The sequence below is a fragment of the Strix uralensis genome, chromosome 8 (assembly GCF_047716275.1).
Source record: "Strix uralensis isolate ZFMK-TIS-50842 chromosome 8, bStrUra1, whole genome shotgun sequence".
NCBI classification, from domain to species: Eukaryota; Metazoa; Chordata; class Aves; order Strigiformes; family Strigidae; genus Strix; species Strix uralensis.
The window spans coordinates 9825198-9848541 of NC_133979.1; the positions used below are offsets into that span (position 1 = coordinate 9825198).

The window sequence follows — 23344 nt, forward strand, 5'->3', positions numbered from 1 at the left end:
TGCAGCCTTTCCAGGCCTGCAGGCCAGCAAGCAGCTTTTTATGAGCCACCGATGGTTTCTCCAGGCTTTCAGAGGTTTGGAAGTGCTAGGGGGGAAGGCGTTTATGCTGTGGCTGGTATCATCGTAGTTGCTTTGCAAGCAACAGGAGGAACCCAAACCTTGTGGGCAATGCACCAATTTAGTGTCCTTGGCATTTCTGCCTGGTAGATATGCCCTATGAACCTTTTTTTTATTTTGAGAGTGAGTCTGTTGGAAAGAAAAAGAAGCCAGTGCTTTTGTTCAGTGGAACAAGATTGAATTCAATACTGCTCCAAATAACAGGTTCAAAGATCTGACCCAACCTTAATTATTCTTACTAAGGGAGATTCTGGAAAAATGCAAGCAGTGAGCAGGAAAGTGAGCCTAGTGAATTAGAGAGAAAAATGTGATACAGACTAAGTGGAGAGAAAAACTGTTATGCGGAGATGGAAAAAGAACAGGAAGAAGGAAAAAGAAAATTAAAATCAAATGGAAAAAATGCAGTATGTAGGACATCCATTTAAGCCAGTTTATATTTTGGTTGTTCATTCTGTTCCTTAATATATTGCACAGGCATCTTCTTAGCTGAAGTAATTGTGTGTCTTAGAGAACAGTCTTGGAGAAAATACTTAATTTGACAGGATGTTTTAGGTATTTCCCCACTACTGCCTATTCTAAATCATTTTAAAATCTGGAGGGGAAAGTCGATATCTTTTACAGTGTTTAACAAGAAGGAGACAGGGTCAAATATATACATCTCTATGAATGTATGTGTTCCCCAAGCACATCTAAACATGCATGGTTAATTCTGTGCATCTGCAAAAAATATTTGAGCCATAGGGCCCACACAATGCCAAACAAACACTTGAGTGCATATAGGAGAGGGCAGACCAAGTCACTCTGGTTCTAATTAATTGAAAGGTTGAGCCCAAGACATAAAATATGGATTATGATTTTGACCACCCCAACAACACAAATTGTTGTGCTTGTGGGGCTGTGTTGGTGAGAGCAGGCAATTTGCAAAATACAGACAAAAGTTAGATGTTCTGCTCATGCTTGGGATTTGGATCAAAACCACCTGATTGCAGCACCATCAAATTAACTCTTTACATGTTGTGTATCAGCAGGTTGCCCAAAAATCTTCACAGATTGCATCACTAGTAAGGTTTTTACAATACTAAGCCCATCTGCTTGTGTACCCTTGATTTTCTTGCTTACTTTGGCTGTAAAAACTGCAATCATCATCTGTCCAAGGACCAGTGAAACAAGTACTTGGTTATTTGAGCCATGATGATGAGTGCCTTAATTGCGCATACAAATCAGGTACACAGCCAGATGTGTGCAGTAGGTGGGGGTGAGTTTGTGGATGTTTTTGAGCCCACATCACTATTTAGACTATCATGAACACATCCTGGCTCAGATGTCAGTGCAGAACTGGTAAAACAAAGGGCTCTGAGCTATCCCCTCTTAGCAAGAGCCAAGCCCTGGGTAAAACTGGGATGCATTATCCCGGCTCTGTGATTGCCTTGTCCCAGTGCAGAGTCATGGGGGGATATGCTTAGGATATTAGAGAATCATCAAAGCATTTCTTAGAAGGGCAAAGGAAAGAGCTAATGTTGTCATCTCCTGCCTCGGGACCACCCAGACAGTCTACAACAAATCATGAGTCTTCAGCTACAGTATCTTGAATTATTGTTCACAGGGATTTTAAAGAATTTAATTTCTTTTTTTTCCCCTCTTTTTTTTTTTTTTCTTTTTTTAAAGGATGACATGTAGTTTCCTGATGGGCTGGTTTTAATAAGGTCGAAATCTTTGTTGTTGCCAAATCAGAGAGCAATATAACATCTTTAAGTCATTAGATGGGAATGGAGTAATTACTCAGAGGGTGTGCTTCAAAGGTTATTGGTTTTTACAACATTCTGTGTTTTTACACCATTCTGCAGTTGTCTGGAAAGAAGCAGTGGGCCTGATTCTGCTGCTGCCACATGTGTGGGTGCAGGATTTGTATTTGCAGGGTTTTCCTGAAGGACTTCAGGGCAGGAGGTTGAAAAGGGCCATACACAGTCTCCTCCTGGGATGGGGGAAAGCTAAACCTGATCGTGAGGTGCAGGAAACTTTCCCACGCGCTGGAAGTTCACTTCAGAAAAGGGCCCTTGGGCTGTGCTGGAATTAGTGTGTCTCACCTGCTCCTTCCCACCCTGCTAGATGTGTCCTCATGCCCACCTTTTCATCACTGTGTCCCCATGCCCAGGGGACCCTCAGGCTGCATTTCTGTGACAGCAAGCTCCTCTCCTCCTCTTTCCCGTCTCTCATGCAGCAGTCCCCATAGCCCCCATCCCTTCCTGTCCTATCCCTGTCCCCACAGCAGATGATACACTTTGCCTCAACAACGTGACCCACCGGTGGCTTTACGATGCTCAGACTTGCTGCAGGCCAGTGTCACTCTGGGGCTGAATTTGTCATTGCAGAGGTATTTTGCAGGTGGCCTGGGCAATCGGGACCTGCAGATCACAGTGAGAGCCTGCAAAATGCTTCACATTGGGTTAATGCTGGTGACATCACACTAATGCTTCAAGGTCTTGACTCAGATCAGAGTCAGGCAAGTAATAGAAGTAAAGTGATTTAACAAGGTTTTGATGGTTCCTCAGTGAGTGACACAGGGATAAAAAACAAATCTCCTGGCTTCTAGCCTATGGCCCATCCAGAGAGGGGGCCAAAAACTCACCAGAGCATTTGAGCTGCATTTCAACATTGAGCTTCCTCCTGCTTACACCATCATGGCCTCCGTGGAGCCCCTGATCCAAGTAAGCCACCTTCTCCTTCATGCCAAAACCTCAGAGCCAAGACCCTGAAGAGGGGACAGCAGGCTGCAGCTCTGCCGTGCCCATGTTGGGGAGCCACTATGGGACCACGGAAGCGAGCTGTGTCCCCACCAGCTGCTGCTTTCTGTGCTGCAGAATCAGCATTTTTTCTCTTCCTCACCCTTTGGGCCCATCCCAGTTTAGGAACCCATGCTTACCAGTCGAAGCCCTTACTGGGGCAAGAGCTTGACTGGGGTTCAGGAGACCTGAATTCCAGAGATAGAGATCTTCAGAAGGAGCTCATCTCTCCTGCCTTAGAGACATGCCTTTTGGGGGAAGGATTGTACTCTGAAGACATCTTGTTCCCCACAAACTGTAGTGGGAACACAGCTGAATAGCTCCAGCTACAAGCCTACATCTGACATAGCTACAATTAATCCCCCCTTTTAAATCCTATTAAAGGCCAGGGCATCTGAAGGACTGCCTGTGATTCTTCTTGATGGCACCTTTTGCAGGTGTTGCTGACAGCCTCGGTCCTGCACATTCAGGAGGTGAAGGTGCCTCACATTACTTCCATTCACCCCCCCAAGCATCTCACCCTTGTGCGCAGTGTCCTGCTGCCCACCACCACCCTTCCTGCTCTCCAGTACGTGGTGACAGTGTGGCTCAGGGTCCTGGCATGCTTGTTCACGGCTTTTTGTCCTTTCAGACCTAATGTCTGGTGGAACTTGTGCTTCCCTTTCTCTCTTTTCCCTTGATATCCTCTTCTTTCTCCTAGAGATAATCCATGGCAGACGTGGTCCTAACAAAGACCAGGGCTGGGGGAACAGACCTCTGTCAGCGGACATACAGTGCCCTTTGCCTCTGCACAGGGGTCGGAAGCTCACAGGTGCCTGCTTCAAGGAGGGGAATTGCTTGCTGTCAGTCTCCTGAGGAGCCAGACCACTGAAATAAGGCTGGATCAGAGCTTGACATTCCTCTCAGGTGGAAAGATGGTTCCCATTTGAGTCTCGTCAAAGGGGAAGCTCAGATTGACAGTGACGGGTTGTTGAAATACTCCCAATGTTGTTGCCTGACCCCTCTATTGATGGCGTGGCTGCAGCTGCCTCCCCGCAACTGTGGCTGTGCTGCTTGCAGAGAGGGTGGATGCTTGCAGTGTGGAAAATGGCCAAAGATCTGGGCTTTCAATAACCCTGGGGTAAAGGGAAAATGGTAGAGATAAGGCTCTTTGGCTCGTCCCCTGTCTTCTCTGTTGGCCACAAACCAGTGTGTGATATTGCTTACTCATTCAGACATGCAAAGGCAGTTTACTACACTACTGCAAATAAGTAGTGGCCTCCTCTGGACCAAAACTGGATTCCTTAATCAGATCCAGGCTGGGTTATTTTTTTTAATGAACTGAACCTAGCAAAAGCATGAGCCTCTTGGCCTTGATCCCACAAAGGGCTTTAGGACGTGCTGAGTTGTAGGTATGTGAATACTAGCCTTGCTGGAAGCACTCATATGCTTGCAGTCCTTAGCATCCTGCTAGTCTGGAACCAGGAGACTCAGCATCCTGCAGGATTTATTCCTCAGGCTGCAAGAACAGTCTCCATAAGGAAGGCAATGAGGAAGAGAGAGATGGAGGGAAATGGAGCCTATTTTGGTCTATAGAATCTATTCCAGAAACACATCAAATAATAATATTAAAATTTCAGGACATGGGGACTTCACATTCCATTTAAGAGGTTACTGTAGTGGTTTTCACAGTGAAATCCCTGTGACTTATTTCTAGTGTGATTCCCCCCCCCACCAACTACGCTCTTTTTCCTTTTGGTTGAGCACCTCTTCTTTTCTTTCAAACGTGTGGTCAGAGTTCTTGCCAGCCAGCTTATTTACATACTGCAGCGGGTTGATCCCAGCGCTTTAAGCAGATGTGTTTTTCAAATCTTGATTAATAAATTTTGGTGACATAAATAGGTCTGGTTAGTTCCAAGAATAATTGTCTTCACTAGCAGAACATTATTTCTGATCACCAGAAAAATAATGTGATCAACTCCTTTCACATCTGTTCATTAAATGAAAAGGAAAAAAAATAGGGCAAAATTTGTTTGAAAAGAAACAGGAAGCATATGCTTAATATCACTTAAAAAAACCCTAGCCATCATAAGGTTAACATCAAATCACAAATGCAAAACAGCCATTATTGTATTTACTCAAAAATTTTCTTTCAGTTTACTAGCTCTTTAGGTTTTCAACTGAACCATGCATTTTTTCAGGGTTCAATCTATGCTGGCACGTTGTCTTGATAAGCTTCTTTCATCAGACGCTATTGTAAGAAAGGCTGTCTGAGTCCACATTTGTTTACATTTATTAAAAATAGTTGTCATTTGTTTATATAGCTCCTTTGATCCAGAAAAATCCCCAAACACTTTGTAAGTTATGCTTAAGAGGGTTACTTCCTCTGCCCTGAACAGAAACTATGTTGGGACTGAGGCATGGCAGCAGACTAAAAATGCAGAGAAGTATCACCAGAATTTGGTTGGTCCTCACCCCCTCAGAGCACCATCAGTTTTCCATGAGCTTCAAAACAGTTACTGGGACCATAAAGGCGGTTTGGACTTTGGGGGCAAAAAGTAATGAAAAGACCGTCTTCCTGGAGATTGCATATTTTTCATGCACTTTCTTCTGCTTTGCAAATAAAGAAGCAGTGGTACCTACTGCACAAAGCATAGGGCTGGCAATATCTCAGCTAGACCTACTGTTTCCAGTTTTAGGCAACTCACTCCAGAGAAGACACTGGTTAGATAGGCAGAGCCAGGGAAGAGCAAAAGAAAGGATGGAGGGAAAGAACCTGAGGACTTGCAGAGAAAGGTGGAGGGAATTGTCTGTTGAAAAGAGGGAAGACTGAGGTGAAACATGGTTAAGTCTTCAAAACACGTAAAAGGCTGTTGAGAAGAGGAAAGGAATAAACCTGTCCATGGGGACAGGAGAAGTCACAAACTTGCACTGTAACAAGGGAGATTTGGTGAAACATTATGCAGTAATTCTGGATGTCAGGAATGGTGAAACGCTGGAGTAGATGTCAGCAGAGATTCTGGAATTGCTGTCATTGTAGGGCTTTTTCAGACTGGGTTAGACATAAATGTCAGGAGGGGTTTAGATCTTGTTCCTGTCTTTGGGACAGATGGGCCAGAAAGTCCCTCCTGGTCCTATCTCCTGTGGTTCTGTCACTAGTGGTTAGATGAGCCCTGCTTTTATGGATAAACCAAGTCACGCTAAAAATGAGTTTGTGAGGTCCTTGCAAGGTCCTTGCAAGCTAAACCAGAACAGAAATTCCCCCAAAGGATTGCACGTCTGTTTGTTTTATTTTTCAGTTTTAAAATGTTCCCAAATCATCAAGGTGCTTCACCATGCCCCCAGCCTAGAGGACTTGAATCATGTAATTGCATTCAGTAGGGTCTGTTCACAAAGCCTGTGCCTGAGGCTCCATTTTGGGGGAAAGTCTTGCATGTTCTAATGACGGTAAGACAATGTATGACTAATACACTGATTTGAAAAACTGCCCTATTATCTGATCAAAAGTACAAGCTCATGAATATGATACCGCAGGTCATTTGGCTAAAAGATACCTGGAGTCTTCCAAATTTTTAAAACAATCCCATACACAGAAGCAAAAAAGAGAGGTATGAACAGTGGAGCCAGTGGTTGCCTGTTCACCACAAATCATGTGGAATGTTTCATTAAAGATACTTTTCTCAGACACGAAAGACTGAAATACAGAATATCCTAGGCTGACAAGAGAAGGCGTGATAATAATTTAGATTATTATCCCTCAAATCTGTGATTTGTTTTTATTAGTCTCTATGCTCATTTCAGGAATTATCAAAACCTCTCTGAGGACAATGGAAGGTTTCCAGTTGAGTTCAGGGGCTCTGCTGTTGCTTTCATCCTTAGGGAAGGTCCAGGGGTCAGTAAGATCCTATGTGCATGTGCAAACATGCTCAGAGGGAGTTTGGAGAAGTCATCTCCTGACACCAGGGCCACCTCTTAAGATAGGTTGCAATCTAACCCTCTGTAACCCCTAGGAAGAGAAAGATCTCGAGCAAGAATAAGTACCCCCTAGAGATCTGCACTGGAATGAGGTGGACCACCTCCTGGAGAGATTTCTCTTCCCACTCACTACAGAAACAGACTAGTTACAAACTTGGGCCAGAGGTTATACAAGGAATTTTGTAGCATTTGGTAAAAGGGATCATTCTCTTTAAATATCTTTAAACCACCTTGGCAGTCGACTAGAAAATTTAAGAAAATGTCTTATATGGATAAACTGTGATTCATTTGCTATTACCATGCATTGTACACATTAGTGGAAATGCACTGTTTGTCTCTTGTAAAGCACTTAAGGATTTTTTAAAAATAATCAACACCACCTAACAGTATTTATCTTAACAAGGAAGTCTTTATAGAAATCTAATGTCTTGAAAACAGAAAATTACTTCACTGACTGAGGAGAAGAGTGGTCAAAAATTCGCAAGTCTTTTGACAGGAAATGCTGGGATTTTAAGAAAACTGTAGGGATTTTTTCCCAAACAAATACCTGTTTTCAAGGGAGAAAAAAAAAATCAACAGAAAACCACAAAACATTTCTGGCAAATGACTAGAAAATGAAAACATCATGCAGAAACATATTGATTTAAGACTGCTTTAGAAATCTCTTAGATATAGTTGGCTGATGAATGGACTCGTGATTCCTTTACGGGTTCCCTGGCCAGCCTGTGTCCCACATCGGACATCTCACACAATACATCCCTGAGGTGCAGAAAGACAGTTTGCACAAGGGACAGTTTAATCTCACTGGAGGATCTATCCCATAGAATGTGTCAGGAGCAGGATACACCCAAACTACAAGTCTGAGTGCATTTTGGCGAAGTTTTTTTTAAATTGAAATTGAAAACCAGACCCTCCTTGCAGTTTAAAATTTAATTTAGGGCTAAATTATGTAGTTCTGTAAAGTGACAAACAGTAACCAAAAGATGAGTACAAGCACCTACCCATACTTACCTTAGGGAAAACTGATACAGGGGGGAAAAACCCCAAAACTGTGATCCTACTGTCCATGTTGCCAGATCTGTGCACTACAGCATCACTCAACAGGATAAATGAGATCTGGAGCAGAAGTCGGAGCATGACTGCATTTCTGTTGAATTACTCAGAGCGTGTAGTACCTAGTTTTGTCAGAAGTATGCTTTAATGATGCTTTGTATTCACTGTGGGAATGCTGTTCATACTTGATGTTACGCATGTTACAGGAGCTTGGATACACAGTGCCTAATCTGCTATCATTCTTGCCAGCACTAAATTAACCGCTCAAAAGAGTTGGACAAATTCGAAACAGCGGCATTAGCTTATCCCAGATCAACTCTTTGTATTTAGTGACTGCAGTGGTTTTGATGCAACATAGCAGAAGCTCTGAAGCTATGTGTCTTGTATCATCAGTTCAAGACATAAACCAACTGCTCACCATGGGAATTTAGATAAGAGCTTTCTCCGGTAAGGCTTGATTTCAGAATTCTCTATTTACAGCATTTTGTTCCTCTGGAACAAGCACCGCTTCTCACTGTCAAAGTTGTCCTAATGCTGGTTAGATGGATTATCCACTCCCATGAAGCAATTCCCATGTCTTTAATTCAAGACTGCCTTTTCTTTTTACTCTAATTCATTGCACATTAGTTAAGATCACTTCTAGCTACAGAACAACTATCCCACCCAGAAGATGTGGTGACAGTATAAAGGATGAGGGAAGAAATGAAATTAATTATCCCAAAACCTGGGGTGAAGTGTAATGTGCAGTGATTGTCTATTGGATTTGATGTTGACCCACATGTGTGTTTACCAGTGCCCTCTGATCTTCTCACAGTTTGTGATTGACTCAACACTTTTGAAGTATCTAAGCTAAAAGCTATCTTAGTACTGCTTAGACAGAAGAAGACAAAAACCTTTAGTGCTACTAAATTCTATTTCTGTGCATGAGTCTGGAGCAAAGTATTGTTCCTTTTATTCCTGATATTATGCAAGACACAGCCTTTTTCTTCCAAGGTCAGGGTCTCAGATACTGTAGCTAAATATTCATAGGACTGCATAGCTTCTTATCCCATAAAAAAATATTTGATGGCCATTTTCAGTGTCTCCAAATCCCCTTTATGGAAGATTTAGACAGCAACACAGAGAATCTGCAGGTATTAGTGTCACATCTTATTTTCAGGGGAGCTTGTCTTTTTTCTCCTCGCTTCCCAGCAGAATGCTAGCTTTAAGTCCAGAATCCACTTTGCACAGTTTGCATGCTCAGTTGTGCTGCTCAACACAACTGGTGGATTATGGATCATCCAATAATGGATGCAATGGAAGCATTTTATGAAACGGAGACTGCAACTTAAAACTTCCAAATCAATTGTAAATGGACCTTTTTGACCTTCAGTGTCATGGGAATCATGACGAATTCCAACCTGCAAATTCAAATCAAAGTACTAACTCAAGCTACAATCAGTAAGCAATCACACCGCTATTGAGGCATAATCCACAAACAGGGAAACTTCACACTGAGTCTGGTTTTGGCATTGTGATTTGATCCAAAATGGCTTAAAACCAGGAGAAGAAAAAAAGCTGCTTGGTCTTCTGTGCTCAAGGTTATCATTTGTGTAAGGGGATCCTGAGAAAGTCTTTATGGCTTGTGAAACGGGAAGGATGTGTTTTGTGGACCTTCCTGGACATAGTATCCAGTCCATGGTAAGTAAGATTTGTTTCTGAGACATGACAGATTTTGAGACCTTTGGTGGCAAGAAGGTACCTAAGAATGTAAGAATGATGTCATCCAGGGTCAGCACAAAGATACATCTATCACAGTCTCTGATGCTGGCCAATAATGGATGCTTAAAAAAATGGTGCAATAAGTTAGATATATCAGGAGTAATTCCTCCTTTGGCTATATTCTACCAGCAGCCAGAAGCTGAGGGACATCCTGAATCAGAGCTCTTTCCAGATCATTGCACTTATCAGCCCCTGGGGTCTCCCCATGTGTCTAATGCATGCAAACGATAATAATAATAGTGATTGTCATTGCTGTTGTTACTACCATGTAGAATGACAGCTCACAGAGTAGAGATAAAGGTTCTCCTGTTTAACTTTCTTCTCTCATGTTTTCTTTTAGCACCACCACGTTGCCTTCCTTTATCAGGATAACCAATGGCTACATCACAGTCAAACCTCCCATTTGGATTTCAAACCGGCTGGATCAGAGACCGCGTTCAGATCGCCCATCCCAGCCTCAGCCTACAAGCTCAGCTTCAGCCAGCCTTTTATGGCCATCAATAACTTCTCCTCTCTGCGTGGCCATAGCTTCTTTTCTCCTGAATCTACTGCAGCCTTCCTGACCACATTAGTATTACGTGCAATCCCTTGGAATAGAGAAGAGAGATAATTTATGAATGAATTGGAGGTTAAGACAACAACAGTTACAAGCTGGACCTTCTCAGTGACTCAGTAGTGCCTTCTAGCTGATTTTGTCTCTTTGCCCAGATACATTTTGAAATTCTAAAGCTTTATTGTAACACTGACTTACATCTTCTTTTTGTAGAAGGATCTTTATTTCCCATAGTGCTATGGGGTTTTGTAAAATATACATGTTCATATAAAGAAAAAAAAAAGAAAAAGAAAATTGTATTTATTCGACTGGTAAACTTATTTTTCTTGTTGTATATGTTAATAACATCCCTATTAATCAGTAGCGATGGTGAAACAGATAAATTAATATTTTCTATGTTTGTTTTCTAACTGACAACTGTGCAAATGTCTGAACTGACACCAAATGAATGCCTTCGTTGTTTCTTTAACCATTACTTTTTACAGCAACTGTCCAATAAGTACATTTCTGCTGAACCTCTTTATTTTACTTTTCTAAATCTCATTAGCATAGCTTACACTGAATAAGCAGGTCCTGCTTTCTGTGGCCTAAGCCCATTAGAAAAATAGGTGCATTCTTAATTCATTAGCTGCTACAGCCTAAAATACCAGTTATTTTTATATGACTTAGTAAGTTATGAGTCAAGATGACCCTCTAAGTTCCCTTGTTGTCTTTAACTAAACTATCTAACTTCTTTGGAAATTACCAAATTCCCTCTTTGCCCTGGGATTAATTCATTAGCTAACACAAATTAAGACACCTTTTTCTTGATAAAAAATTTGCTTTTAAATCTGGAATAATCCCACTGGAATTGTTTTCTTCTCTCCCTTATTTTATACAAACACAAGCCTACAACCTTTCCCAGTGTAAATGAGAACAGAACTTGGTCTGTCTATAGGGTATAAAGATGTAATATCCTGTTAATCTATAGAACTTCCTTGTACCAGTTGTATTAATGCAGATGGACAACCTGGAGGGCAAAAACCTCTACAAATTCCTCTTTGTCTGGCTATTATGATGCTTAGAGCTGATATCTCCGTGCTGAATTGTCCAAAATCTGTTCAAGACCACAGGAACCAAATTAACACCCGTGTCATGGACACATACAAAACATTCCTCCGTTTGTAGACTATGGTACCTCTGTTGACTTAGATGGAAAAGTTATGACACCTTATACTCACTGAAAAATTTGCCCCCTATCCAAGCAGCTACTTTTCATGAATGTGATGAACAACATCTATGGGAAAAAACTATGTCCATCTTAAAAACTATTATGTCTGATAAGGCATGTTGATATTTTTCCCCAACAAAATGTGATGAAAAATCCCTTTGGATGCAAGAGTTTCAACCAGAAAATTAATTTTGGTTGAAATAGTGTTTTTCTTTCTAAGTCATCTACAAACCAAAAATCAAAAATAAGTGATGAAAACATCTTAGTTAAAAAGAAAATTAAAAACCAGAAAAATACAATGCAAACTTTTCTGTACAAAAAAGTGGTGCTTTTTCACCTTGAAAAAAATATCAGATAATAATGATGATGATTATAATAATAATAGTGATAAAAGTCTGACTGAAAACAGTCGTGTCTGTTTCCCACCAGTCCTACACCCTGGTCTCCAGGACTGCAGATGATTCCATGCAATCTTCGAGTCTCTGCAGTGAGAGGGAGTTTAGGATTCACTGTTTGTTTGTCATCATACCAGTTAATTCCGGAAAGTAGGTTAGAAAATAATTAGACTACAAAAGGAATGCAATTTTATTTGAAACCATGATGAAATACTGAGCTTTTCCATCATGCAGCCTAACCCATTGCAAATGCCAGGGAGAATACAGATAAATTCTTTTTGGCTTACTGTGCACCATGACCTCCAGCCTTTGCTCTGTTTCTGACAGAAGGTTGTATAGGTTTGTGGTCAGTTTAAGTGGGTACAGCAGACAGTGCTATAAGCTACCCCTATTTTTTTTTCAAACAAAACAGTTGATAAGGCTGAATGGAAAACTTTGAGCTTTGCCCAAATGTGAGCTTCAAGCATGCCCTGTGCATACTTCTATATTGTGTATTTTGGCTAGCAGAAGATTAGAGATGTTAGTTTTGGACAGAAGCCATTCACCTTGCATAATATTTATTGCATGGGCCTGAATATTGGAAACATATTTTTGAGAACTTTCATTTTTATTTTATTTGAGCTATTAGCCTAGAAATGCCTTCATTTGAATATAATGACTTAACAGACCTTCAAATTCAACCTTAATGCATTTTAAAAGATGATTGGTTCTCCTGCTGTATTCAAGACAGACATCAGAACTGAATTATAATGTCTTATTTACAAAAATGGAACTGGAAATAAGGTATGCAAATCTTAAGGGTGATGATAAGCTACATAGTAAAAGTAAACAGCCAACGAACCAAAACCCATTGAATTTTATGTGTTGTAATCTGATCAAATCCAGAAATGATTTTGTGGTACCATCCCAGAAATAATTCCAGGTGTTGGAAAACTTGCGGTACAAATAGACAAGACCACATAAAGATAAGGGAGAGAGAAAAGAGCAGAAAACAGAAACAAGTTGTCCAAGACTGCAAGGAAAACCACCAACAGGACCAGGACTAGAAATTACAGTTCTATAGTTTCTCAACCTGTGGCTTTCTCCATAAGCCTCTGGGGCTTTTTTTAACATTAGGAGCACACAGATATCTCCACGCTCACAGCTGTCATCATATTGCTCAGAATAGTCACTCCATTCATCACTAATGAAGTTTTTTTTCTGAGTCACTCCACTACTGGACAGTAATATTCAGTATTTATTAGCTCAGATATCATGGTGTGTTTGGATATCACAGTATGTAAATAGCTTGGATATCAAAGTATGTTTTAATGTATTTGCATTTTCTGGCATTTTGTCCGTAATTCCATGAAATGAATGAATGTTACTGGAGCTCACCAAATTTCCCTTGCACTGGTGCCCCGTGTTTGGCATACTGCAGTGCAGATGTCAAAGCGAGGTGTCTCCTGGCTTTGGGGTCCACACACCTGACTCCTGCCACCTAAAAGCATCTAGCTCACTCGGTCATCTGAGCTTTCTCTGGTTAAGGGAGAAGACATGACCTACAATAAATATAAGATTAAGTAGCTTCCTGTAGATCCGAGCTCAGGAACCCCACATGATTGTCTTCAGCACAGTCCTCTAACCATTTATTTCATTCTGTTGTCTTACCCTAAAGTAGAATTTAGGGTAACTTTTTACAATACATGCCATGTAAGCATACCAATACTGGAAAATGAGACCCTCACTGTGATTTATAATATGTATTATTTAGTAATCAGCTACAGCGGCCCAGTATTAATTAAAATACACTAATACTGGTTAGCACAGATCTATGCACATCTATGGCAATGGATCACAATTATATTCACCATGAGTTTTAAAAAGAGTGCATCAGGTTTGATACATGCTCTTGAAGTAACACTAACTACCAGCTTCACGGGACTTCAGTTTTCTCTGTGAGTTTCTCAGAAAAGTAGGAACCGACTGTTTTCTTTCTTCCAAATGAAAGCTCAGGTTCCCATGTAATCACAAAATTCCAAGAGAAGGAGATCTAACAAAAATATCCATGCCCGCTATATATAATAGCAAACACCAGTGATACTATTTACCTCTGTGAAACACAATCAAGGGAGTCATGCAATGTCTAGCAATCAAGGACGTGATTTTGGCTGAGCCCAAAGCTGAATGTTTGTATGATTCATCTTTTCAACTCTGCTACAACTGACACCAATACAATTCACATTAAATGTAGCTGTAACATTATAAATGAGTGCTAATTATCTGCCAAGCTCTTGCCCTGGTGGAATAAATATTCCATACCACCAGCAACAGATCTAACTTCCACTATTTCGTTGTTTTAATGCTTTTCTTGCCTATGTTTAACTATGGATGCTATATTAACATGCATTGCCACTTGGAGAACCAGTTAGTAAGCTGGGACAGAAGGTATTTTATATTTTATGACTGATGTAGTTTCTCTGCAATCCCTCGGGCTGTTGAATAATGCAATACCTCTTCTGGCAATAAATGATGAACATGATTTATGATAACTATGCTTTATACAGGTGTCAAAAATCTGCTTTGTTGAACTTCCCTTCCCATTCCTCCAAGCTCCGCTGTAATTTAGGAACACCCAAGGTACAGAATTGTATATTTATCTAAGTTCTTCAATATACAATTGCAGAGAGAGAGAGATGGAAAGAGGGAGAAGTTAATCTATGTTTAGTGCATTGATTAGTCAAATGATATCACCCAGCCATTACCATATACCACTGTTAGGGAGGAATTTCCCATCATATATTTATGTTAGAGAAACCAAAGTGCCAAAGTTATTATCTCAGCATAAATGTTATCATTCCAAACTTTGCTTAGTACCATATTTCTATATTATATCCAAAAAGTATATGGGTTTGTCATATCTCCAAAGTGATCAATGTTCCATGGAGTGTTCTAAGTTCAGCTTCAATTTAAGCTTGTTTCAGCTGAAGCAGAAAGATAATTGCCTGATTTTGAGATCATAGGGTATACGTGTGTGTACACACATGCGCGTGCATGTATATGTGCACGTATGCGTGTTGCGTGCATATGTTTTGTTCCAACCCAAATGCAACCTTTCCTGTGACTAGCTTTTCAGGAGGCACGTTAATCTAGCTAAAGGCAGAGAGATCTTTCCAATAAGTAGTCAGTACCTTACAGGAATGATTAACTATCCTGCAGATTCATGCCCACACTGAATTTTAAATTGCATGTTTGTCAGTTTTCAATTCAAATGTATTTCAAATATTTTTTCCTGTTCCGCCTCCTGCTTTCGTGAACTGTTTTGAAGAGTGTAATAAAAAGATGCTTTCTAATATTATTTTGTCAAAATATTTTTGTAGCATAATATATTAATAAAATGTTATTATAAATCCATAGCACAAGAATCTTGTATGTATAGGTTCTTTTCTTTGCACTAAATGCTAGGGAATCCCTGAAAATTGGGAACATTCAGTTTGTAGAGTTTATGCATGCTGCTTCTCTTTTGCCCAAGACCAACATGGAATGGAGGAAATCATACTCTGGGGAAGGTTCCTCATAAAATGATGTGGTTTTGTCAAGTCCATTCCTGTGGAGATGTAGAGAATCTCTCTATGTACCTTTTCATTGGTGAGAAATTGCTGCCCCTGGTGTGTAACGAGTCTGGAGCAACCTCAGCCTCCAATCCATGTTACTCAAGAGAAGCCACTGGGTTAAACTCGTGGCGTGTTTTGAGTCGGGCTTGGGCAGAGGGAATGTAGGAGCAGGGGTCTTAAGAGACATTGACCCGATTTCTGGGGGGAAGGCAGCAGAGGGAGAGGTTTGGGGTGTTTCGCTCTTACAGCTGTTCATTTGCACACTGCCCAGGGTAGCACATGGTGAGTCCCACAGCCTTTGGGCCAGACACGGGGGCATGTGGGACCACGGTTGGGACACAGAACAGGATGAGTACATGGACAGCCAGAAAGTGCTCTGCAGGGCTAAGAACAGCAGCTTTGCCAGTGTGGCAAGGCTTAACACCACAAGCAGATTCACCTCCCCTTCCCAGCAGCAAGGGACAGGCAAGAAAATGCCCTGACAGCCTCTTCAAGACAATGTTAGTTTCTGCAGAGTCAGTGGACCACTGTCAGCCTGAGTGAAAGCAGAACCAAGCTCTTCCCTTTTAACTCTCTTCCCTTGCTACTAAATCCGTACAGTTGTAAAATAACATTGCAAGCTATGAGACTACACCAGCAACACTAATTTCTGTCACTGCTGTTAGTCCTCAAGCTCTGCCACTGGGAAGCTCTCACGTGGGGCCAGGGGCAGCAGGGCCTGGAAGCCAGCCCTTCTGCGCAAACTAGCTGGAGTGTGTGAAAAAGCCCGGATGAATCATCTGCGTTCACTCCTGGTGGCTTTCTCCAGTGGAAACAGTTGGTGTCCTTTGAACCACTGTTGTTGCTGCTGGAAATTAAAATAACCTTGAAACTGTCTCTGTTGGGGATGGAGCAGAAGCTACCTCTCTGCACCAAGATACGGAGACACAGATATTTACTCATTTTTCTTGGCATATTCCTCTTTCTCTCATCCAAATCCTGCCTTGTAGCTGACATTGCAGACTTCTTGCTGATCGCAGCATCATTGTTTGCTTCTTAATTATGTGCTAAATCATTTGCTGTTTAATATACTATTTTGCGAGAACTCCACCAGTGAAGCTGTTTTAGAAATATCCACTGTAGGAAATGCAGTGGGAGGTATAAACACTTGAGCTGGTTTGAACTGAGCTAACTGTGGTACAGGAAGGAATTGCTGTTGCAACATAGAAGGCAACCTCTCTAAAAATATAGTTTAAAAATGAGCCCACTACTGAAATACCATCCAGACAGTCAAAGCTGCTTGCCATCTCGATCTTTGGACTTGCAGCATGGACTTGCAGGAGAGTCCATGTGGTCCAGCCATGGTCTTAATCCTTACCCCTACGCTCCCCGCCCCAACCAGTCATGCATTGCCAGCTATCCCTGGCTCTGACCAGTCCCAATCTGTCAAGTCATTTTGCTCCTAAGGGTCCTCTTCAGCCACAGGTCTGAAAATTATATAAACCTTCAGTCAGCAGAGCCAGATACTGGCTCAGTGGTGCCATTTGCTTAAGCTTCTCCTTCCCTTGACCTCTCTCTGTACTCCTAGACTCTAATTGCAGCTTTTTACTCTAACTTGAGATTTTTCTGTTTATAGATTTGCACCAGGAAGAGAGGAAGCTGTGATGAAAAAAGTTCGCAGCAGAAGATTGGGTTTCTTGTGGAATAGCTTAGTATTTGTACTGCCGTCCAGAAGCCTATCGCCTTTTTGGATCAGTGCTTTCCAGGTCCCAAAACACCTGAGTGCCACCCACAAGTGCTCCCCACACTGAGCAGGTTGGAGGGACTATTTAGCTAAATGAAGCCTCAGCACGCTCTCCATGGTTCAGTCTGCTTGGTGGTTTCCAAGTTTTTCAGCTTGTGACCTTTCAGTATTTTCCACTGAGAGTGCAGACCCCTGGCTGTACTCATAATGTACAGAACACCTTTTCTCAGTCTACTACAAACTGTAGAATTAGGCCAGGGATCCCCAAGGGCTTGTGGACCACAAGCAGATGTCCCTGAGTGGAGTTTTTCACCACTGTCCTGCACTCATCTTTGGCCCAGGCTAAGGATGGATGGCTTCTGCAGAGAAGCTCAATGCAGCAGTCCGCAACGGCAGTCTGCTGCCATATTTGTTTATTCATTCATTTATTCCTGTATTTTTATTTTAACCAGTTTGAGCTTAAATTATAATACAGAGTGTTGTTGGTTCTCTCTTTCTGATGAACATTTAAATGGGGAAAAATACCTTTTGCCTTTTGGGCGTGTGTGTAATTTTCTAGCAGAGAACTCACGCATCAAATGCCTTTGTGTCCTCATCTTTTGGCAATCTCTTTTTTCTTAAGCATGTTGTTCTGTGAGCAACAAACCTAATGAAGTCTTTTGGGGTTTTTAGCACATCTCTCCTGTTCACCCCACTGCAGATTTACCACTATTTATTAACGACTGAACTTAGTAACTCTCCCTGAGCAGAGGTGCTAATAGAGCTTCCCTGTTATCTATGGCCTGCTGCCTATTCTCATGAAACTCCTAGAAATTGTTGTATTTGAGACCTCCAACCCCATGTAGGTAGTTTCAAAAATTGCTAGCCAAGAGGCAGTTCCAGCACACCACAATCACATAACCATCATCGTTTTAGAAATGAGGTTGCAGTATGACTTACAGGCAAATGTATTTGAGGCAGCACTTCTGAAGAAAAACACATCATTGCTTGTGCACTTAATCACCACTGAATCAGGGCAGAGCTGTTCCTACTGCACCCGATTTGTGGAGGAACTGAACAAGTCATACCTTGCTGGTGGAAAGCTGGAGTTTAGCTGAACGTTATGGCAGTCTGTGCTCCAGACTCATCCCAAAGATGTGCCCATCTAACACAGCCACACAAAGGAGCTCCACGGCATCTCCACTAACTGGAGCAGAGGGGACCACTGAGAAATACATTAAAAGATCAGGGCCCTGTTGGATGTACAGGTGGAGCCAGAGGAACTCCAGAAATTACAGGGGATGTCCAAAGACAAAAAAAACCAGACACCCACAAGTCTACTGCCAGTAATGGAATCCATAGTAATGGAAAAAGTAGCATGTGTTTAGACTGCTAAATAGCTGGATGGTGGGAGTATGATTACTTAATTTCACTGGGGTCTTAAAATATAAAACATTGAAACTTTATTGAGCATTACAAATTCTGTATTAGCTTTTTTAACATACAGTTTCTCCCACTACAAAGAAGAGCTTTTTAGTATCTCCCTGTACATTTAGTGAGTGAGTTTCAGGTACTGGGTTTTGGAAGGGCAGATAGTAACAGCAGTGCAAACATGTGCAGGCTGGGATAAAAAGGTGCTTGGCAGCCACATGCGCCACACCTACACCACCTCATGCACCTAAGGATGCTCTCTGTCTCAGCACAAGAATGTCTCAAGAGCACTGCTGTGTGCAGTTCAAGTGCCAGGCCTTCAGGATGATGGGACAGACCTTAAGGCCAGGGTCCTGACATTGCCACCATACTTTTGCAGTCGTAAAAATATGACTCAGGACTCAAAATCCCAACAGGTACATCTATGAGTTAACCTGTGTCTACATAACAGCTTGTATACCTAACAAACCACTCTGCCCCCACCACAGGTTTAACACCTGGTAAACTGCACTATGTGTGCAGCTTTGGTCAGAGTTTAAGCCAACGTCCAGTCAAAAGCCTTCCACTGATTGCCCTGGGCTTTGCATTAAGTCCTGAACACCTGATTCACTTGAGCAACGGGTCCCAATCCTGCAGTCTCAAATACCTTGCTCCACAGCATGCCAGAACTTTTAGTTAGGCTGCACCTTTGGGGGCAAGCCATCATCCAAAGCACTGCACTTCATTCTATTTTCCACATTTAACAAGGATACAGTTAAAACAGCAGAACAAGTTACACAGAGCCAAACCTCCATCAAGCTGATTTTCAGAGGAATGATAACAATAATAACTGCGACAGTGAGTTCATGCTAACAGCCCTCATTCACACCTGGAGCTCCCTGCCTGCTTGGAATGAAACGCAGTTTGAACAAAGGGATCAAGATAATGTGAGAAAACATCAACGACAGGCAGACAGAGGCAAAGCAAATGAAAGACAGATGCAGGAAGGAAAGTGGGAGCTTTCTGCTTTGATTTGCACAGGTCCCATATCTTTATTGTCCTAAGGAATATCAGTTTGTTGTCCTAACGATATCAGTTCTCCAGTCCTCTTGCGTGACTTACGATGCACCTTTTCTTTCTTCATATGAAAGCTATTGGTTTTAATTATAACATGATGGATACACAGCCCCAACTAGCTCTGTGTGGCTGAAGTATTTGAACAGCAGTGTAGTAGGTCCCTTTTTCTTTCCAGAGATCTCTGCAGCTGTTTGTCTTGGCAAGAGTAGGTTTGTCCCCAGCCTCATCCTATGTGAAGTCCTTTCCACCCACTCAAGTCAGCCTGAGCACTCACCTCATTTTTAATGGGAGCATTATTATCTTCTATTTTGTACTGGCAAAAATAATTCTCAAAAGGGGAAGAGACAGAAACTCACACCTACCCATCTTTTTTGAACAAACTGTCTTCATCCAAACTTGGAGGAATTTGCCAAGAATTGTTATTCTCTTAGCCACGGTCCAGACCAAAAGTGGACACAGAGTCTGTGATATCACCTCTCAACCAGAAGCATCCTCCTGAAGACACATTAGCTCAGATAACATGTGCACTGCAAACACAATAGTAGCAGTTGTGTGGTTGTACGGTGGACAATGCTGGTTGTGTTCGCTGGCTGTACATGGGCCAAGCTTGGCCCTGAGGACAGGATCCAACCCACACAATGACTTTATACTGCTGCTGCCTTTTCCTCCAAGGGAAAGGCAAGCAGTTCATGAGGAGCCAAACATTTTTTCTCAACCCTGTTTGTGGCAATGTGCATTGAGTCTGATCTGCCAACTACTGAGTCCATGATGGAGGGCAGAGGAGCCACCTCTCTATGTAGAGCCTGGGGCTAGAGATGAGGCTTGGTTCCCCATTGCTGAGGGTTTAATGATGACACACCAACACCTGGGCCTTTCCCTGTGGCTGAGCAGGCCTGTAAAAAGACATGTGAAGTGAGATCATGATGCATGTGGAGAGAGAGTAAAATTCTGAGACCTTGTTGGTTACCTTAACTTTCCTTGAAACCTCAGCCTTTCTGGACCATCTTTATCCAAGAGCATTAACACTAAGGGAAGGGGAAAAAAAGGCTAAAGTATTGGTGTTAATGGAAGACTCAGACATGAAGACAAAAGTGTATACCAGGTTTGGAGCCTCTGTAGCCTGCTGCCAGCAACAGGCTCTGCTTGAAAGGAAAGTACCTATCTCAGCATGCAGTCAAGAAGAATAATAAAACGCTAGTCATTCAGAGGCAGGGACAAGGAAAAAAACATTCATAAATGTGCTGGCTTATGTTTCTCTTGAACTTTCAAACTAATTTTTCTCTCCTGCCCAGAGATTAGTCACAGAAGCAATTGATAGCATATCTGGGAAAAAAGTTGGATGGATGGAAATGATCTTTGGGGAGAAGGAGAGGAAGAAGGGAGCAGACACATACTTCTCTATGTGCCTTTCTCACCTTCTCCTTTCTCTGAGCCTGAACATGCAAATAAAAGAGTTGGGGAAAAATCAAGTGTTTGGGTCCAACCTAAAGCCGGTTGGGGGCTTTGGGTCCAGCCTAAAGACAGTGGGGGGCTTTCCATTGCTGTCTGGTGGGTTCGGGGAGCTGACCTTGCTGCTCCGCAATCTCCTAGGGCTCCCACTCTGCAAGAAACTTGATTTCTCCCAGAGGACTCAGTGAAGTTATTTTCACCACACTTTTCCAGACTCAAAATGAAAAAGAAAAAACTAAGGGACTAATGAAAGTATTCTCATAAATGCCACTCTTTGGGAAAGGCTAGTACTTGCTATGGTTTTCAAAATAAAACTCCAGTTCCTCACAGTACTTCTGAAGCACTGAGTTAGACTTCACAACACCCAGAGGTGTCAGGTAAAGAACAACCTCAGCCCCATCTTAATAAGGTGGGAAAATGGGGTGGACAGTGGATTTTATGACATGCCTGAAATCACAAGGGAGAGCTACGGGGGCAGAATTCAAAAGGCAGCCCTTCCTCTATGGTACACTGTTTCCAGAAGCATGGCTCATTTATTTCAACTAATAGAGCTTTATAAGTGCTCCCCTGCCTCCTTTTTTTTTGGCACGAATTACTGCAAAGACAGTGAATTAAAAGCACCAAAGGGCATCATTTTCATTTAGTGTTTAAAGAAGCTGTTTCCATAAAAGCAGAATGTGTGAAATTTGCCCAAAAGAGTAAATTTAGGAATAACCTAGAGGATTAGAACAAAAACTAAATGTCTTAAAAATCTTTTCTTAGACAAGGCTGACCTTACAGTTCAGCTCTGGAGTGGTCTTTCTGTGTAATACCAGTCAAGTGGTTCAACCAGGGACTGGTTCCTGTCACAACGTTCACTCAAGCATTGCAGGATTATGGGTTTCTCCAACCACATGAGATTAATTCTTTAAAAAGCATAAAGCTAATGCATGTAAGTCCACTGCCTCCTCATTTTCTCTCTTCAAAAATATGCAAGGTGGGATTCAGTTCACGTACCATGCACTGTCTGAAAGCTGTCACCCAAGCTTGCTTCCTTTAGTGGTGCCACCCAGACTCTCTTCCCTTAGAGAAATATTTCTGGCTTATATGAGTTGTTACCAGCTATTTTAACAGATGCTGTTGTCCTTGGTCCCAGCCAGCTTCTGCCCTGAGAATGCTGTTATATGTGTAATGTTTGCAAAGGCATTTTGGTTTGTCTCCTATGAAGGGTGACCAACTTCTTTTTTAAAAAAAAAAAAAACCAAAACTCAACAATGGCTGATTTATATTCAATGTTTGTGCAGCTCCACCGTTTGCTGTGACCATGCAAAATATCTCTGATGTGGTGGGGATGAGTTATGGCAGAACTTGCCAGGCAAGCTAGGACTTAGACAAAGTGCAAAATGAGCTGTAATCTCCACCTAAAACACTTCCGCTGCAGGATCTGCCCAGAGCTTGGCCATGTCAAAACTTACCGTTTCCTAGAATTAGAGCCCATCATCATTGTTCGCGCAACATATTTTGGTCAGAATTGCAGGACCGAGTGATATTGAGACATTCAGTGAATGCTACTAACCTTAGGTGTCATTTTTATTGAACATATATATATATATATATATATATCAGGTAAACTCAAAATGGTCCACTGTAAGACAGAAATGTGTAGCTTTTAACTTTGGCTTGGAACGACTTCTTGTAACAATGCGCTTTCATACTATAAGATCAGAATGAAAAAAAGCAACATGGTTTGGCTTGGTACAAAATAAATAGCCTTACATGAAACAACCCAATTTTCAATTTTGTTTTTAATTTCTAAGTGCCAGAATAATAATACATCTGTCATTGATAAACAACAGAAACTTTTAAATGTCAAGGAATGGAAAAATCAACGTTTCTACTCTAGACAAAAATGTTGCTTACAGTGTTGGTATTACAGTTTCATTGCTGACTTGCACCTCTCCTAGAAGTATCATTCTGCTGCTCATCCTGGTTTTGAAGCTAGGAATTGGACTTTGCTTAGCTTTTGTACAGGCCTCTACAACTAGGGCCTTTTAAGTACTCCCTCCTTCTGAGCTTGTAAGGCCTGTTATTAAGAATAATTGCTAATGGATGGGCTCTATCTAAACAAAACTTCTTGTAATTCTCCCATATTTCAGACTGCTGAAGACCTCAACTCAGTTCTCTCTCTTAGCAAATGTTGCCTTGAATGCAATCACTGTGTGGAGCAAAATGTAATTGCAATGTGATAATTTGATGATGATGATGCTGAAGTGCTGAGCTGCACAAAGTAATAATCTTTGGTTAAACCATA

The 23344-nt window shown here is 41.7% G+C and overlaps 1 protein-coding gene across 1 annotated transcript in view; it reads left to right on the top strand.

The window, feature by feature from the left end:
- The window catches only part of TRABD2B (TraB domain containing 2B), a 297375-nt gene extending 282152 nt beyond the window's left edge, over positions 1–15223 (top strand). Inside the window, exon 7 of the mRNA XM_074876097.1 lies at positions 10006–15223. Within this exon, the coding sequence (XP_074732198.1) occupies positions 10006–10228 (223 nt within the window). The 3' untranslated portion in view covers positions 10229–15223. The remainder of the gene's footprint in view (positions 1–10005) is intronic.
- The last annotated feature ends 8121 nt before the right edge of the window (positions 15224–23344 follow it).